We start from the raw sequence: 19,800 nt of genomic DNA, 5'->3' as shown, positions 1-19,800 counted from the left end.
GGCTTTGATGCTGTGTTTCTCCAGCAGGCAAAGGTAAGAAGCACACCACACACAAACCAAGGAAACGGTCAATTGTCCCACCCTTGGTGAAGAATGCAAACAGCAGGGGAAAGGCTGCACACGTGGAAACCATCTGGCCTGGAAGGAAAGCAAGATACACAGCAGGATCTCATCTTCCTGCAGAGGCAGCAAAATAATAGAGCATTTAAGAACAAATATTGAGAAGAGCAGGAGTTGATGGAGAGGCGGGGCATTTGCAAAAAAAAAAAAAAAAACCCACAAAACACAAAGCAACATGGATAAAGCAGGGACACTTGGGAACAAAACCACTGAGTAAAAAAGAAGCGGTGGTGGGGAAGTGATGATCAAGAAGGAAAAAAATAAAAAAGGAAAATGTTTAGTAGAAAAAATAATAAAAAGATGAAGTAGGGGGAAAAGGACCCCCCTCTCTCCATGTTAATGGTAACGTGGGTATTTTATTCTGAGGAGAAAATCAGTGCTGATCTGCAGTCAAAATCAGGCTGTAGAAAGAGCTGGGCTACCCTCCATCACACTGTCATGTTTCACAGAATCACACAGAAGGGATGAGGTTTGCAGAGACTTCTGGAGGCCATCTTGTCCAACTCCTTGGCTCCAGCAGGGCCACCTGGAGCAGGGTGCCCAGGCCCAGGTGGCTTTTGAGGATCTCCAAGGAGGAAATTCCACAGCCTCTCCAGGCAACCTGTGCCAGTACTCTGTCTCCCATACAGTATAGAAATGCTTCATGGTGGTCAGAGGTAATGTCCTGTGTTCCATTTTGTACCTATTGCCTCTTGTCCTGGCACTGGCTCACTGAAAAGAGCTTAGCTTTGTCTTCTATGCATCTTCCCTTTATATAGTTATATACATTAATAAGTCCCCTCTGAGCTGAACAGCCCCAGTTTTCTCAGCCCTCTTAGCAACAAGGAAACACTGATGACTCACGATCAACTTGGTGCCCACCAGGACCTTTTCTGACAGGCCGGTTTCCAGCTGGGTGGTGCACAGCACGTACTGACGTCTCAGGTTTCTCCTGGTGCAGGTCCTAGCAATTCTCATTGAACTTCATGAGGTTCCTGTCTGACTCTACCTCTGGTCTGTCAAGGTCCCTCTAAACAGTAGCATGACCCTCTGGCATTTCCTCTACCCCACCATATGGATCATTAATGAAGTTGTTTGTTATTGGCCTCCAACTTGTCTTTGTTCCATTGATCGCAGCCCTACACGCTCAGCTGTTAAATCAGTTTTCAGTCCACCTCACTGTATTCTCATCCTGCTCTTATCTCATCGGCTTCTTTATGAGGTTCTTGGGGGAGAGAGTACTGAATGTATTACTAAAGTCAAGGTGGGCAAAATCCACAGCTCCCTCCCACTACAAAGCCTGTCACTTCATCATAGAAGCTTATAAAGCTGGTCAAGCATGACTTCCTCTGGAGAATCCAAGCTCCTGATGACTTTCTTAACTTTCTTGTTCTTACATGACTACAAACTTAGCTGCTCTATCAGTTTCTCCCATTCACCAATATAAGCAATCCACCCTTTCCCAGAAGGCAAAGTTTGTCATGTGTCTGGCACAGAAAAGGGGAAACAAAAATATTTGTGGACTGGATAAATTCAAAGGCAGAAGAAAGAAGGGAATGGGGAAGAGCACAAACCAGGGGCTGTTCTTCTGCAACTGCCCCACTTCTCTTGCAAACACAAAAGCGTTTTTTTCTCCCTCTACAAGGGCATTGACAGGCTTTTTACATGTATGCTTAAAGCTTTGTATGAAAGGCCTCATAGGTGTGAAGGCCATCTTATCTAATTTTCTTAACCAAAAAGAGCCAAAGGGAAAAAGATTCATTATTATTCTTTCAAGTCAAGAACTTTACTTATCGGTCTTTATCAGAAAACTGTTAGAAGTACCGCCTCGTTATTTTATTACGCACAAGCACATATTATTATAAAAGCAGTAAAGTTGCTGTGAGCAGTTCAGTGGTTCAGCATACCTCTCTTCCCTTTACTGGTCTATTTGGAAAGTGACAGACTGACGTTCTTCCAGAAAGACCGGTACCTTTGCTCCTTCCACAATAGAAATACTAAGAGTTAGCAATGAATACTTGTTTAAGCCCATGAAAGCTCTCTCAGGTTTTCCAGATAACCACAATGGCAGATGACACGAGTACCAGAGATTTTTGGTTGAGATCACAAGTTGGCAGTGCATCCAGCACCAATGGCCCTGTGATTGCTCAGTGGCCAAAGGGCAGCAGGGAGTTACTGCCACCAGGGCTGCAGGCTTTATAAGAAGGTGATGTGTGTAACCACCGAGGTCTTAAGACCTCCTACTCTCCAAAGCCTTAAGTACTGCTGAATATAATACTTTCTAATGGCTTCTTCAGTAAATATGTGACATCAAGAAATTACTCTGTAGATTCTCCCCCATCTATATTTACCCAGGCAGAATACCAGCTGCCTACGCAATTTCTGCCTTGCTAATGCACAGCAATAATCATAGATCCACCCACAACCCATCTATTTTGGTAGAGCGCAGAAATAGACATTAAACCTATAAATGTCAGAGCATGCCTTCATTTTAGATGTTGGTATTATTTAAATTAGCACTTGAACGATGTTTCCACAACGTGATAGCTTTTCAAATGATGGCACATTGCACATGAAGTGCACTGGCCCTACTTTAAGCACCTCCAACCCATTAGGCCCATCTATAATTTGGCGCTTTTAGAAACGCAAACACATTTGTAGAAGAGATGTGGTCTCTTTGTTTATGCCCAGGGGTCCCCAGGGAAATGCTGATGCCATAATCACCTGAGTACGGCTGAACATTAGGCTCTCCTCAGTAGGTAAACATGCTGTGCCTGTGTTGTCCACACGTATTTGGGAACAGCTGTGTCTTGGTGGCGGGAACACCACATTACCCTGAATGCATCCTCTGCATTTCAGACTGTGACATCTCAAAGCAATACTGTTGGAGAGAAAAATTTGAAGCGTAAAATGGAATTCGCAAGCAATGTTTTCTCTGCACCTCCAAGAAAAGATAATAGGAAGAAAGCCATCATTTAGGTTTTAACCGCTGGAAACACAGTAAGATTAATTAGGGAAGCTTATTGCAAGGAAGTCGTGTTTAGAAAAAAAAAATAAAGAATCACACTGCAGGTAGATCAGCTTCAGGGCTGGTTTCAAGAGACAAACATAAATCCTGCTCAGCCAGTGCAGTTAAAAGGAGACACCCAGGATTGGATTGCTGGGGCACAGTGTGCCCATTGTAGGGTGTAAAAGTGGTTCCATAGTTCTCTTGCACAACAAAAGAGGGTAAACATTGCAACTGAGGCACTCATTTCTGAGCAGGCTGTATCTGTCATTCAGCAAGTCCTCTTATTACAATAAATTATTCAACCAGGAACATCTCATTTTGTTACAAATAGTGTGCAAACAGAGCACCATAAGACAGGCAGATCATTTCTTTCTCCTCTCTAAAACCAGAGCCATGGCGTGCTCCTTGCACACATTACACAGCACAGGAGCAGTAACACCATGAAACTGTCGCAGGCATAGAGATGCACATACAGAAGCAACAGTGACATCTCGTGGACAATGCCTGAGTACAAATTTAATAACAGATTTCTCTTGAAGCACCAACTTGTAGCAGATTGATCACTGAAAGATTATGGCAAAGGTACTTTGCCACATTGGAAAACCACACTTGACTGAGTGCTGGGACAAGGTTTGGGAACACAGTCTCGATACACAGTCACACAGGAGGCACGTGACGACAGGATTTTAGTTAGCACTGGGCTCCAACTTCTCCCCACTTACTCTGATTAGTTTTGCAACAGTGCTGTCTCAGCATGTAAAACCCAACTGGAAGATGCCTTTCAGGAGCACACAGCCGGCAAGGGACAAAGGTGCCCAACCCACAGGAGTGGACTTGGCCTAACCTGGAGCATGGAGCTCCAAGATGCAGCACAGCGATGTCCAGACCTCCCAGAGCCACACAGAGCCTCTGCTCCCTTCCTGGATGCTTAGTAACAGCACACAGTTTTGGAACAGCTGCTTCCAGGTTCTGGCTAACCTGGATCTTGTCTTCAAGCTTCTCCAAGACTGCCATTATTTCAGGCAGCCCACTTGCCTTCATTTTTGGAAAATGAAGCTAAATTTTTTTCTTTTACAGACTCTAAAAAGACTGAGGAAGGCAAAACATATATCAAATACATTGAAGAGCTATCAGTGACTTTAAAAGCTAAACTATGAACGCACAGAATCAACAGTGAACCTCCAAAATGATGGTGTAGCCTGACAAAAAGCTTCACATTTTACAGCTCTAACACATCTGACAATAACCACCTATGACAACTGTGTAGATTGAGCAGATATTCACTATTACTTGTGCTCTAGCTAAGTCACCTCAAAGGACAAAAGCTATTCACACTGATACTTATGTAGCTTTAGGTTTAGATTAATTGCCCAAATTTAGACCCTTTGGACCACACTAACAATATTAAATTCTTTGAATAAACTGTTCTAATTGCTCTAATTGCAAATTGCTCTGCTTTCTTGCAGTAATGTTATTAAGCAAAGCAGCGTCATGCTGAAGAGGAGATAATCATCCCACTTAAGATTAGCTGGACATATCAGATTATGCTTTCAAGTCAGGTCTTCAATTGGAACATGCCCTTTATTAGAATAATTTTTCAGTAACAACTGATCGTCTTTTACAGAACAGTGAACAAAATAGATCTTAAAGGCGCCTTACGTAAGTATGGTGCCTCTTGGAGGGGGGATAAGAATAAGCTTTCTGGCCAAGTTTTCAATCTGTAGAAGATGTGAACACCAGAATTCCCTATGTTAGCCCATCTTACCAGAATGACCTATTTCAGCTGTATTCCTAGCAAGTCATGTTCCTCATTTACAAGATAGTTTGCTAGCTCCAGAGATGGATCTCTTCCCAGACCTTTCAAGATTCAAGAAAGCCCTCTGCCAACAGAAACCCATTTCAGTTAGCTGCTCCTGAAAAAAGCAGATACTTTTTCCTCTTAAGTTATTCCTCAGCACATTGATTACAAAAACAAAGAGTTCTATTGCGTTTAGCTGAGGCAGAACAATAGCTTTACTCTGAAAAACTTCTTTTTTACCACAACAGAAATAAAAAGATAAAGGGAGAAAAAAAAACCAACAATTTGACCAAACCCATTAACCATCCCTTTTCCCAAGCATATATTCTTGCTGTTCTGCCTCTGGCCTATTGCACATTAGATTTCCCTCTCTACAGTAACACAGCTGCAACCAGAAAAGAAATAACCCCTGTAAAGCTACCTAAAAGATAGAGAGGGATAAAAGAATAGATGGAGAGTCTTTTAAATAATTATTTAGCTCTTCATTTGAAGGAGGCCTGGGGCATATCTGCACGATTACAGGTTTCAAGCTAGACACCCTAGAGATACTCTGTTATAAGCCACACTTGAGTCCAGAACACAAAGGATATTAACAGATGTCTTAATGTCATGATACACTTACCTCTTTGTATTGTCAATACTGTAGTTTATTCCTACTTGTTGCTATGGTGCACTCCTCCTCCAAGGTCACACGTACAGTACAGGGTTCATCAAATTACTATTCTCAACATATTTACACACTAAATATACTACAGAATAAAAATACCTTGCAATCCATTAACGACAATGAAAATATTTTCCCAGGAAGAATTTTTATACTCCTCACATCCCTCCATAAATCTTGTTTTGTCACAACCAGGAACTTAACAGATTCTTTTCTTTCACGTAAGCAGTACTGCTGACAATAAGATTGGTACCTGAAGCCTAAAAGAAAATAGAACTTGCCAGAGGCCATGGGAAATGCAGCAATGACATTTATTGGAATTTCTCCAGGCATCACATGAAAAATTTGATAAGTAAAACAGAGGATAAAGCATATTCAGCCCATCTTAAAAAAAGATGCATCTGAATAACCTTGATTCTTTCTAATACACACTACTGCAGTTCCTGGGATTGGTTTTGTGTATGTACATCAGCTAAAACTTACTTTGAACAAAACAGCAAGAGAACTGCCTTTTCACTTGGCATTTTCCCACCTGGTACAATACAACATTCCTGAAATACTTAGACAGATTCCACATAAATTTATACACAGTGTTAAGACCTTGCACCCCAGCTGTGAAAAGAAAGATCATTAAGTAAATCAATATTTTTAATCAAGTAAAACACCAAGGAAGTAGAAAATAAAATAAAATAAAAACCAATAGACCCCAAACCCTTTAGTTCCGCAGCAGCGTGCAGCAAATCAGCATTGTTGTTCCTCCCTTTTAATCGTGTTAAAGATTACATGAAAGTGTAATACTCGGCTTTCTAAATTGGACAATCTTATGCATAAAGACACTGCTGGATTTGGCACTTTGCTTCATTGCTTTTGTTTAAAAAAACTAAGTGTTTCCTGAAATACAGTATAAATGGTAAGAGATAACGTGAGCCACAGTAACACCCGATTAACAGTTCAGACATGCACTCCAAAATACGTGTCTATACAAATTTATCTAAGATTTCTCCAAAATTCCACTCCAAAACATTTTCAAATCTAAATGCATCTTTTTAAACTTTTATAAAGATATTTCCTTCCTTGAAATGATCAGAGCTTACCTCACCTTCTGCTCAGAACACATAAATCCATGACTTTTCTTTGTTGTTTTTAAAAGGAGACCACAAAGCAGGATTAAAACATGAAAAACCTGAAAAGCACTATTAAACCACACCTGTACTTCAGAATCACCTTTGAAATGTATATTCACTATATGAAAATTGAAAGGTATATGTCACCTTTAAAACTTGCTTGGTCCTCTCTCTGTGCATTTAATGCTCTACTTCCTGCAATCCGCCTCAATTTTCTCTTCAAATTAAATTTAAAAACACCTTTCTGGCACCCATTAAGCTAAGCCAAGGCTTCTTGCAGTATTTCTTTGGTTAAACAAGAACCTTTAACGTGCCTACCTAAGTATCCTGTGGAAAATTAACATCAGAATAAATACCACTCAACAGCTTTACTTCCTTCCCCACATCATCACTGACCAGTCCCAGGTGGAAACAAGCAGGCTAGGAAGGAGGTATCGCTACTTTTACAAGTTCTGTGTTTGTGTATAGATACCTATTTCTTAAGTCTGAGTTACAAAGGCTTGACACTGATGTGATGCTTTTTTTTCAGGTCCAACATGCATGTGGAATTACATCGCTGACCAATGCAGCCCAGGCAGCGAATGGCACTAGAGCTCCTCCTGCATGAGCCAGGCCATGATATTTACTCTGCATTACTGGTCTATGCGCAAAACGTCAGTAGAATTTGAGGAGAGGCACGCATGAGTTCACACAGATTTTCCACAGAAGATGTGAAACATGCTGCTCTTTGGAGGGAAATTACATTCTTTTTTTTTTTTTCCTTCTTCAAGTATTATTCAACATATATATATATATTTATACATATAAAGACACGCTATCTTCATTTCACTACAAGATAAGCACACCTAGAGTGAAATTGTAGTTCACCATTATCTTGGCTTTGAGTACTCAAATTTACCTTTTCCTTTAGGTCAACTCTAAATATACATCTACTCATCGTAATTACATGTGAGAATCCTTTATTTCCCCCTTGTGATTTATTTACATAATCATAAAAAAAGATTAATAGCTTGAATTTGCATACTGAGATTTGAAGGCCCATCTGTAGCTATAAGTGTCCCAGCACTAGTTTTGGATAATAACATTGCCTATTGCTAAGTCCTTTGAAAGCAGCATACTCATCTTTTCTTTCCCTTAATATTTGAAGAAATGCTGCCTATCATACCCTGGTTTATGGCTTATTCCTTATTTTGTTTTATTATTTGGATTGTAGTTTATTTCTTTCAGGAGCAGTTCACAGTCAGACAATGCTTCTGTAGGCAAATACTTAATTATCTGCTCAAGAGTCTTTTGATACGTTATCTTCTCCTGCTCCAGGGACTGAATTGCAGTCTTCATTTTGTTCTCTCGAGTCAAAATAGTCTCCAGGCTGGATTCCAGGCTCTGAATTTTAGCATGAGCAACCTGTAAACAATAACGTCATCTTTTTAATAAATTAAGATGTTCTGAATAACATTTACTTTTCTTATGGTATGCTGTTTGGTAACAACATCACATAGCTATATAGATACTTCTAAAAGACATCCACGTAGGCAGACGATACAAGGAATTTATACTGTATACCATGCATTGAATCACCTTAGAGAGGCCAGATTAATCTGAAGGACTTTTGAAAGCTTTACAGAGGGAAGGAGATACACCAGCTGCATCAAGTAAGCCACGCTTGGGAGTAACAAAGAACTGAAGTTACAGAGGAAAAACGGAAACTGGGAGCATGAGTAGCACTGGAAAAGACACAACTGACAGTGAGGGAGCAATGAGAACCCTATGAAATAAAATTAGCAGGTTGGAGAGATGAGAGAGGAAGTGAACCTTAAATGGTTCAGCTGATAAGCAGGCAGTGTTCCCTCCACTCCAACAAAAGACCTACAGTTTCTTCTGGGAAAAGGACACTGAATAGTAAACAGAAACCCTGGACCTCAGAAGAAGCAAATGCCTCTCTGTAAGAAGTGAGGAAATTCTGACCATTCCCAGATGAGGGCCAAAGCAAAGAACAACAATGAAGTAGCTACGCAAACAAATAGATAAAGAGTGTAAGGAACGTAGGAAGACACATTATGAAGTCTGGAAGAATAGAAGAACTTATATGGAGCCTTTCAAATTATTAACTCATTCTATGCCCTCGGTGCATTTTCAGAACAGAGACAAAAGCTCAGGTAGTAGTAGTCAAAAAGGACAGTAATAAAGTAAAAATAATGATAATGAAAAAGTCCTTATTTTTAGCAACTCCAGAAAAGCATAGCACAGCAATCTCAGCCCATGAACAGAAAAATAACAATATCTTGATCTTCACTTTACAGAAGTATGACTACGAGCTTCATCAGATAGAAACAGAAAGATACTGCCTACAAAGATCTGGAAAAAGCAAGCCTACTCAACTATGGATTATTTCTTGAAACTTTTCAGTAGAGAAGCAAGATGACGAAGGGACAGAACTGGTCTTTTTTTTTTTCAGCAAGACACATAAAATTTAACCAACAACTTTTAGGTGAAGTAAATGTAGAAATATTTTGAGAAAAAAGAAATCTAAAACAAGAAGGAAGAACATAAGGAATGACAAATGAGTTAAAAATGCCTAACAGAAGCAAATCACTAATTGAGAAGCAAATAATTGTAATGCTTAGCTCCATAAGGTCTTACAATTAGAACACTTCTCGTACAGTTAAAAAAAATGCTTTGCTATCAGCTGAGCCAAAGGAATGACTTCTCCACAAGTTTGTGATCTTATGTCAAATTTACCTGTAGCTTCTCCAACAAATCCATGTTTTGCCTTTTCAGGTGGTTGTTTGCCCTCTCCAGCTTCTCCAGAGGTTCACCATCATCACAGAGATTCACATTTTCCTGCAGTTCATCCTGCAGAACATGGTACTCTACTTCATAGGCATGGAGCTGTTTTGAAATATCCATCTCAAATACCTGCCATGAGATAAAAGAATTAACTACATCAGAGAGACAGCACATTTATTCTATTTGAAAGTTTGTCTAAGAGAAAACTTTGATTATTCTAATGTTTTTTTTCCTGTACCTTAAAAAAACTGTTTTAAAGCAAGAATATCTTAGCATAGAGACTTTAGAATAAGTCTGATCACAATAATGTTGCCAAATATCACCTCTTGCTATAGACTTATCAGCAGAAAAGTCTTATTTAATTCAAGAACTTTACAATAGGGCCAAATCTTATAATCTTTTATGCAGGAGTGATAAGTTGAAGAAGAATTTTTACTTTTTTTAATTAAAGACCAAGAGGTGATCCAAGACAACCATCATAGTTTCAACCAAGGGTAAATCATGCCTGACCAATCTGGTCATCTTTATGATAGAGTGACAGCATCAGTAGACAAAGAAAGACTGACTGATGTCACCTACCTTTTCCTGCAACGCCTTTGACATGGTCCCACATGACATCCTTCTCTCTAAATTGGAGAGATGGATTCGAAGAGTTGATGATTTAGTCAACTCGGATAAGGGACTGGTTGGATGACTGCAGCCACAGAGCTGCAGTCAATGGTTGTATGTCCAGGTGGAGGCCAGTGACAAGTGGTGTCCCCCAGGAATCCATCGTGGGACTTGTGCTCTTTAACATCATTATCAACGATATACACAGCAGGATCAAGTGTACCTTCTGCAAATTTGCAGATGACACTAAGCTGAGTGGTGTATTTGATACAACAGAAGGAAGCGATGTCATCCAAGGAGACCTGGACAAAAGTTTGAGAAGTGGGCCCATGTGAACCTAACAAGATTCAGCAAGGCCAAGTGCAAGGTGCTGCACTTGCGTCAGGCCAATGCCAGATATGCGTACAGACTGGGAGAAGAACTCACTGAGAGCAGCCCTACAGAGAAGAACTTCTGGTGGATTAAAAGCTGAACATGAACCAGCAGTGTGTGCTTTAAGCCCAGAAGGCCAACGGTGTCCTGGGCTGCATCAAAAGAGGGGTGACCAGTAGGGGAAGGGAGGTGATTGCCCCCTCTTCTTTCTCTGCCCTTGTGAGGACCCAGCTGGAGTACTCCATGCATGTCTGGGGCCCCAGCACAAGAAAGACATGGAGCTGTTGGAGCAGGTCTAGAGGAGGGTTATGAAAATGATCAGAGGGCTGAAGCACCTCTCCTATGAAGAAAGGCCGAGGCAGCAGGGCATGTTTAGTCTGGAGGACAGAAGGCTCCAGGAAGACCTCTCTGTCACCTTTCAGTATTTAAAGGAAGCTTCTAAACAGGAGGGATACCATCCTTTTACATGGTCTGACAGTGATAGGATAAGGTGGAATGGTTTTATACTAAACAATGGGAGATTTTAGATTGGGTATTAGGAGGAAATTCTTTACTCAGAGGGTGGTGAGACACTGAAACAGGCTGCCCAGAGCAGTTGTGGATGCCCTTCCCTGAAGGCGTTCAAGGCCAGGACGGATGGGGCCCTGGGCAGCCTGATCTGGTGGGTGGCTGGCAGGAGGACTGGAACTAGATGATCTCTGAGATCATCCCTTCCAACACAAGCCATTCTATGAAACCGATCACTCATCTGCCTGTGATGGATCAAGATCTCACAGTGAGGAAGAATAATTCAGGAATTTTAAGATAATCGCTCTGAAAATTAGATCTCTCAAGTCCAAGTGCCTATATAGAATTTATAGAACAGTCTTCGTAGTTACTGTTTTACTGTGCTCTGGACATAATACTTTCCTGTTGTGATAATCCTGGCAATAAATACCGAAGCACTGTGAATAAATACTATGGGACTGAACATCTCACATCAACAAGGCCACATGACTCCTTATTGTTTGTACACCTAGTCACAGTGTCTCAGCTTCTGAAAGTTACCAGATACTTTATACTGGGAAGGATGATTACTATGACATCAATTCTGTTCCTTATTACAGAAGTCACAAACATTTCACAAATAAAAGACACATCGATCTCTCAACATGTTTTGCTCTACATCCACTACTCTTCAGGTTATTTAAAATGAGACAGAACTTAAAACTGTTCATTCTAGGTAAATGCCATTTTCCTTTGATGACTACCCAGACAACTCTTTATCTGTCCAATATAGTCCCACAGATCTGCATTCTTCTTTCGTAATCTGCAATAACATAGGTCCTGAGAATTACAACATTATCACTCCACCTGCAGCAGCCCAGGTAGGAGTGATATGATGCAAGCAATGGGCACATGAATGCAGATCCAGAAGGCCAGCCAGCATGGGACCACACCACAGGCACGCAAGTGACCTTCATCTCAGAGCTATGTTGACCCATGTATAATCACACTCATTTCCACTCAGGCAACATAAACTGTTATTTACTTGATCAGACATGGCTCTGCTCAAAGCCACCTCTACCATTCTCATCACAGCAAGGTTGCTCTGCTACACACACTAACTGCAGGACAGAGATTTATTTTCCACAGTATCAAAGACATTGAACTTCCATCTCCACCACTGCCAGAATTACTGAGTTGTGAAGGTAGACACTGAAGTGCCTGACACAGATTCAGCATTGCTATCAAAGACAATACAAAGAGGAAGTGAAGATTTAAATGATGTTAACAAGTGACTTAAATGACAGCACTTGAACCATTCCAGCGTTAACTGAGCCACAGGAACGTACCAATATTAACTGAACTCCTGCATGGAAAGATGGTTTTCTAGAGTTCATCTGTTACCTCTGAGTTGCCACCTGAAGGGGAAAAGCTGCTCACCCGTTCCCAGCTCAGGAACTAGACTGAGATTCATGTTCAATTTGCATCTTCATTGCAGAAAAAGAGGATGTGGAGAGATGAAGAGCCCAAGCACTGACAGTACTTCACAGCAAACTGCAGGTGCTTTCCTACATCAACACCAGTAATCCTTTGTCTTTGCAACTTTTGCCACGAAGTTGTAGTGACACTGCTTTCACCCTTCTGATGATGAAATGTACAAGCAAAGTCACATTTTCCCAATAGCTGGGATAGGAAAAGATAACCCTCTTTTGTATCTTTAGTACTAACAATTATGTAGCAACTAAAGTCTTCCCAAAATTGCAGTTCAAAATTAGATCATTACACAATCACAGAAGAGTTGAGGTCAGAAGGTATCTCTCAAGGCCATCTGGCCCAAACCTTGTTCCAGCAGGGCCACCTTGAGCAGGGTGGCCAGGTCCACGTCCAGGCAGCTTTTGAAGATCTCCAAGGAGATTCCACAGCCTCTCTGGGCAGTCTGAGCCAGAGCTCTATCACTCACACAGTGAAGAAGTACTTCCCAATGTCCTATTTCGACACAAGTTACTGGGAAGATGAATCTGTTGCATTTCACACCAAAAGGGACATCCTGAGAAGACTTCCATACACTCTGTAGGCCTCCTCAGGCACAGACTTCTAAAAGTATACTATATTGAAAAAGAAGTAGAGACAAAAATAACCTTACCTGGGTAATAATTTTTTCCATTTGAGGCTGAGTCATGTCTGGAATAGTGGTTTTAAGAAAATCAACAATATTCTCAAAACTCTCACATCCCATTATAGCTGTCTCTTGACTGCTAAGTAGACTCAGTGCTACTTTAAATATGACTTCTGTTCCTTGAAGAAAAATAATGTCTAAAAAAGAAAATAATTGAAATACCTTGAAAATGAGTGACTCTTTTGTTTTGTTTTTGTTTTATTATTTTAAAGCAAATATACTGCAGATTTATTCAGTTCAGAAGAAGAGCAACCTATCGGACTTCAGCACGAGGCTAAAACATATACAAGGCATTTCCTATCATCTTGCAGATGACGTGATTTTATGTCTACAATAGCTGTCTGCAATAAACATTTCATTACTATCTACTCAACTATAGACTGTTAACTAACTGCTAACTGCTTTTAATGCATCTGTGACTGAAAAACAATTGGGAAGTGGATCACATAATAGTATATTGATGCTTTGTTGTTTTCTACACAGAAGCTAGTCATAGAAATGTTTGAGTTGGAATAGACTCTTAAAGGACACCTAGTCCAACTCCCCTGCAATGAACAGGGACACCTACAGCTCCACCAGGTTGCTCAGAGCCCTGTCCACCCTTACCCTGAACTTTTCCAGGGATGGGGCATCCACCACCTCTCTGGGCAACCTGTTCCAGGGCCTCACCACTCTTATTATAAAAAATGTTTTCCTTATATCCAGTCTAAATCTCCCCTGTTCTAGTTTGAAACCTTCTTTCTTATAGTCCCCCTTTAGAATACTGACAGGCTATCAGGTCTTCCCAGAGGATCTGACAGTCCTTAAAAATGATCATGAGATTTCCACTACCAACCCTACCTTTCTCAAAATCCATCACAGTGATCACATTAGCTAAAATTTAAGCTTCAAACCTTTATTTTGAGGTAATTGTATAAAAATTGCGTGGGTGTGAGGGGGAAAGTCCAGGCCCTGTACAAGTCAGTTGAGAGTTCTGTGAGTTGCACAGAAATTAGAAGTTTGATCGCTAACTAGAAGCTCAGTATCAGCAGTGGACTAGTGGTTATTGAGATGAACACACACATGAGCAGTTCAAATAAGCCTCCTGTGCTCTTGGGCTTTGTCACACCACCAAAAGCAGGGCTATGCTGCTGAACGTCCCAGCCTCCAACAATGATACAGTGAGGCCATCCTTGATCATGGCCTGGCACCATGGACTAGCAACAGGACACCACTGAGGCAGTCATCCTATTCAGACAAAGTTCCCAAAGCTTTCCCTTTTCAAGTCTAGGATATGCATTTAACCAGCGTAAGAACATTCTATAAGCATATAATTTGTAATCGGTAGACATCAGCCATCTGTTATCAGTATGTGACAACTGCATGTAAGACACTGAAGAGGCAGGAATCCAAAGCACTAAAAGTAAAACAGTATGTTGGCTTCTCAGTTTTCATATAAAAACATGCCCTGCTCAGCTCACTTAACAGGGTAATAAACACCGACCCTTTACACACCTAAAGAATTAGGTTTCCAAATTAGATGCCCACTGAAACTGGAAAGAAAAAAACCACAGCAACAAACGAAAACCACATTTTTGTCTTGAAAAATAGACTCAAAAAGAAAACACACAAAAATGCTTGTATGTCATGAAAGGATGTGAATCAGTAACATGAATTCCACTGAAAAACAGATATAGAAATCAGTTGTTCACCCAAAGAATAGTCAGAAAATGTTTGCTGGAAAAAGAAATTTCTCTATTCCAGAGTTCTTGTTTGACACATCAAAACGAAGTAAACTAGAAAATCTGTGCAAAACGAGGGAAAAAAAAGAGGAAAAACAACTTTCAATTTAAAAAAATGTGAGAAAATATATATATTCCTTAAGAAAATAGAAAAATGAAAATCAAATGGAAAAATGTCTGTTGTGAGAAGAAGTACATATTTGCTGCATATTTGAACATACTGAGTTTTACATATGAAACAAAACAAAATAATAAAATGCTGCATTTGTAGGGATTTGATTAAGTTGGCAGTTCCTACTGACATGAAAAGAATATAAAACCATTATGCTGATACTGTAAAAGCTACAAGGCACAATCAATATTTAAACTTCTGTACTAGACATTATCTGAAGAGTATTGTGGAAAACTATCCATATAGAACAGGAAGCATAAGACTCCCATATAAATGAATACTGAAAACATCCTTTAAGTCTTAATTAACTTGAAATTTTACTAGAAAGAACTTTTCAGAAGTTTTTAAGAAATACTTTCTTGAAAATCAACACATTCTCTTCTTCGCCGTGCTGAAGTTCAGTTTGCAAGTTTCATGAGATAAACTTTTCTATAGATTTGACTAAACACTTGATGTGCAAAAAGCATTTGAGACAAACTTTCTTCTGTTCACACTTCAGAAGTCAAATCTTGACTAATAACAGAAGACATAATTAATTGCTCAAGTCTGATGTTTCAAAGAACACACTTGGTTTTTCTCTTTGAAAAGAAGCTGACATCCCAGCATGAGGAGTACTGCTGCTTGCCACCCACAACAGTCACCCCAATATGTCACTAGTATGTAGTGAAAGCTATTCTCTTTGAGTTTGAAAACACAATGGACAATGTCATTCTATTTATTATCGCAAGAGAATAATCTTTCTTACCAAATACTCTGGCTACAAATCCCAGTGGAAACTGAGATGCAAACAGTGTAAGAAACCATGGAGCAGCATAAAGACTGGGGCTGATTTCATTTTCTTCAAGATGATTATAGAGGTCTCTGTGGTAATCGTGAAGAAGCCTTGACAGCTGATACATCTGAATCTACAGTGCATCGGGGGAGCAGGGAAAAGGGAAGTGGAGAAAGACAAGTTCAGCTTTACCATTCATATTTCACTCAAGAGATATTAACTTCAGCGCAGATGGCACTGCAAAATGAAGCTTAATTGCTGCTTAGGGCCTCAGGTGATATCTACCCACATCTAAACAACTCAGCCCTAATGAATTAAAACCAACACAGTCATCAATAACAATGAACAGTTTGAACCTCATCATTAATTAAAGTAGTATCATTTCAGTTCAGATTCATACGCTTCAGGTAAGAAGAGAACATATTGATCTAACTGCATCAACACACCAGAATTTGCCATCTTGGATCAATGAAAGTGTAAGTAATGTAAAGTCATCAACGTGTCAAAACTCTTAGTCACAGAATCAAAACTATTTCTGGATAAATTTACAGATTTCAGCTTTCATCCTTTGAACCTTGGCCATATTTTTGCTGCACTTAAGACTCATATGATACAGACATCACTTTGGACAGCTTCTGTACCCATGCAATACATTAGATAAGTCAACAGAGATGCACCACGTATGTATTTCCCAGCACACCTCCCTCATGCCACCAGTCCAGAGAAATTTAAGATACTGATGCAAAAAAGTGCTGCTATATAATCTCTCAAAGGGTGCAAAGCAAAGTTGTTAAAAGTTGCTATTCCATGCTAAAACTAGCACTCTGTGGCAAACTATTTCCTTGCCATTTTGATTTTGTATTGATTTTATATTCCCCAGTAAGTTGCTCATAAAAAGCAGAAAATAAGGAGCAGGAATATTTATTACTTGTTAGGTGCAATTTTGCTGTCATCAGTGTCCTGTGCTTAATGTGAATCTATTCCTCAAGAAGAAAATGACTTAGTGGATCTAGTTGCTTTCCTACTCTCAGTGGTCATGACTATTCTCTATCACAAACTGACTGTACTTGAAACCATCAGTCAGTGTCCACAGATAGATTGCTTCTCATTCAAGCAAGTTTATTAAATCTCTGCATGCATTTGAATCCTTGCTTTAAATGGTAAGGATGCTGATTAAACACAGTCTGAATAATGTCAATACAAAACACTTTTACGTGGGAAATTTTAAATAACATCACAGAGGCAGTAAACCAGTTATAGGGTAGTATTGTTATAAAATAATCTAGATTACTGCTTTTCCCTGAAAATCTGAAAATTAAAAAGATGAATCAAGTAAGAAGCTTTCATTCTCCTAAAGAAACATCCAACATTTTTTCTTCATGTTGCTTGTAAGCCTGCATGCATTTTGGTACTGTAATTGCAAAAGAATTTGCAAGTGCTCTAACCATGCTAAAAAACAGAACAAAGGATTAGGCTTTAGTGAGATTCCTTAAGTCACCTTCAGTAGTCTAGTTTGTTTTCAGCAGACTAAACGTGTATTTATAACAATCTAGGAGCAAACGGTGGGGGAAGAGATGTCATCTAAAGGGCAAGTGGGGCTACATGTGGTAAACCTTCTCAAAATCAGATAACTTTCTTCCTAAGATTTTCTGATGGGAAGTTTCAAACTTACATAAATCAAAAGGCGAAATCCTAAACATCTGACCACTCTTAAAGCATCTTAAAGTCTACTACTGAAGCATAACATATGAACATTAACAGGGCATCTCCCTAGGGAAAAAACAATTTATGTAGATCTGAAAGATCTCCTGTTTCCTTCCTAAGCAGTCTGAGTACCTGCAGATTGCTAGTAAAGACTAATACCGAAAAAGCCACTTCATTTCTTAACTAAATGATTCATAATTTGCCTGTTTTTTCTCTGTGTTGCGGGTTGCAGTGGGGAGAATACAATGAGAGAAAAGAGGCAGTATGATACCACGTAAGAATGGCCCGCGGAGTACATAGACTGGCCACGGGGTGTCACTATTGACTTGACTTAGACTTCTCTTTGTAACTCCCAAGTCTTCATGAATTGAAGAAAAACAAAATCAAATTTATTTTTCAATTCAGATGCAGGCAGACAAAAGCAGATTTTCCAAACAGGAGATCATGGTAACGTGTGACAAGAAGAGTCAGCAAGTTTCAGACTTCTTTGTTTGCAAATTTAGAGTCACAAATGGGCTTAACAGTAACATTTTCATCCACCTAACTACCTCCTAAACAGCATTAAGAAGTTTCGTAAGCCCCTGGAGAACGTGAGCAACCTCAGAGAGCTCAGAATTCATTTAAAACTCTGTTTGCTTTAGGAGAGGTACTGACTTACCTGTAGTGACATCATGTCTGGCCTGTACTGTTTACGGAAGCCAAGGTCATACATGAGGAACTTTAGCATTTCAAAAGCCTGTTCCTCACTCATGTGTAGAAGCAGCACTCCAGCTACAAAGCTTATACCTTGACAGTAACCCACTTCCTTGTCCAGCAAAGAGTACGCTTTCAGGAGATTGAAGAGAGATAGCTGTCCTGCTCCCAGCTGGGTAGAAAAGTAAGGATGCGTAGGGAATGTCCGTCCTGATGTAAAGAGAGATGAGTAGTTGATATCCACTCCCTCTAAAAAAACCCAGATCCGTTAGATAACAGCCTTCCTATCCTTCCCATAGGACTTTTCCCTTTGCTTTCATATGCAGGTTGATTTTAGTCAACGCAAACCATATTTTACCACTGGCTTCAGATTGTATCCATTGAATTTATTTCATATTCTCTTTTCCTGCACAGAACTTGCAGAAACGACTGCTCAAATCCTCTTTTCAGACAGACATAGAAGAGTATAAATAAGAATAACATAACCTAAGAAATGACCTGCTAAGAGGACACTAAGTTGCACATGTAGAACATATCCTCACAGTCCAGAAAACTGTGCTTGTACAGCAGCATCCATCTCCAGCAAAAACTTCCATTAAGACCAGTGTATTTACTCTCAGACACACATGGAAAACATCAGAAAAATCTCCCAGCTACCACCAGACATACCTAGATCTACAAGGATGGCGTGCTGCTGAGCTGTCAGTTGTTTCAGAAGTTCTTTGTAAGAGACATCAGGAGGCTGCTGCTTGTTGGGCAGTCTGTGCCTGACTCGATGTTGCACAGCCAAAAATTGCCAAATCTCTCCTCGACGACTTTTTGGTACACCTGCAGGTCAGTCAAAACAAGAGGCGTAAGCAGGGGCATGACTTTTGTGCTGTAACATGCAAGAATTTGCTTTATGAAGTCTTAACTTAACCAGCTCAGAGAGCATCCCTTACATCTTCAGAAGCTGTCCACTACAAAATGCATTCTCTCAGTTTAGTCCCACTAACTAAACATTAACTACAGACTTACAGTAATCAAACTGAGCAATTACATTAGGCAACCGAGGTACAAACATCACTTAGTTTGCCATCTCCGGGTTGTTAGCCTCCAGCAGGAAGAGATGCACAACTCCATGCAGAACAAGATACAGAGCTACTTTTAGGACTATGACTACATATCATAGAATCATAGAATGGCTTGGGGTGGGAGGGACATCAAGTTCCAACCTCTCAGCCACAGGCAGGGTTGCCAGCTTCTAGATCAAATACTAGATCAGATTGCCCAGGGCCCCATCCAGCCTCACCTTTAACACCTCCAGGGATGGGGCACCCACAACTTGTCTGAGCAACCTGTTCCAGCAGCTCACCACTCTCTCAGTAAAAAACTTCTCCCTGATATCTATTGTAAATCTTCCCTCCTTTAGTTTAAAACTATTCCCCCTTGTCCTATAACTATCTACCTCTGTAAAAAAATTTCCCTCCTGTTTATAAATTCCCTTTAAATGTTGGAAGGCCGCAACGAGGTCTCCCCACAAACTTCTCTTTTCCAGGCTGAACAAGCCCAGTTCCTTCAGCCTATCTTTGTGGCCCTCCTCTAGACGCCCTCCAAAACTCCACATCTTTCAG

General features: G+C 40.1%; 1 protein-coding gene across 4 annotated transcripts in view; it reads right to left on the bottom strand.

The window, feature by feature from the left end:
• Positions 5,864-19,800, bottom strand: part of TBC1D4 (TBC1 domain family member 4) — a 107,967-nt gene continuing 94,030 nt past the window's right edge. For all 4 annotated transcript variants that reach the window (XM_021417372.1, XM_021417345.1, XM_021417355.1 and 1 more), the window contains 6 exons: positions 18,857-19,015; positions 18,153-18,397; positions 15,764-15,923; positions 13,093-13,262; positions 9,435-9,611; positions 5,864-8,099 (listed from right to left, as the gene is read on the bottom strand). In XM_021417372.1, the coding sequence (XP_021273047.1) occupies positions 7,881-8,099; positions 9,435-9,611; positions 13,093-13,262; positions 15,764-15,923; positions 18,153-18,397; positions 18,857-19,015 (1,130 nt within the window). In that variant the 3' untranslated portion in view covers positions 5,864-7,880. The remainder of the gene's footprint in view (positions 8,100-9,434; positions 9,612-13,092; positions 13,263-15,763; positions 15,924-18,152; positions 18,398-18,856; positions 19,016-19,800) is intronic.

Source organism: Numida meleagris, chromosome 1, assembly GCF_002078875.1.
Source record: "Numida meleagris isolate 19003 breed g44 Domestic line chromosome 1, NumMel1.0, whole genome shotgun sequence".
In the NCBI taxonomy this organism is placed as follows: Eukaryota; Metazoa; Chordata; class Aves; order Galliformes; family Numididae; genus Numida; species Numida meleagris.
Note: the sequence above shows the minus strand (reverse complement) of the source record. Positions and strands in the feature narration are given on the sequence as shown.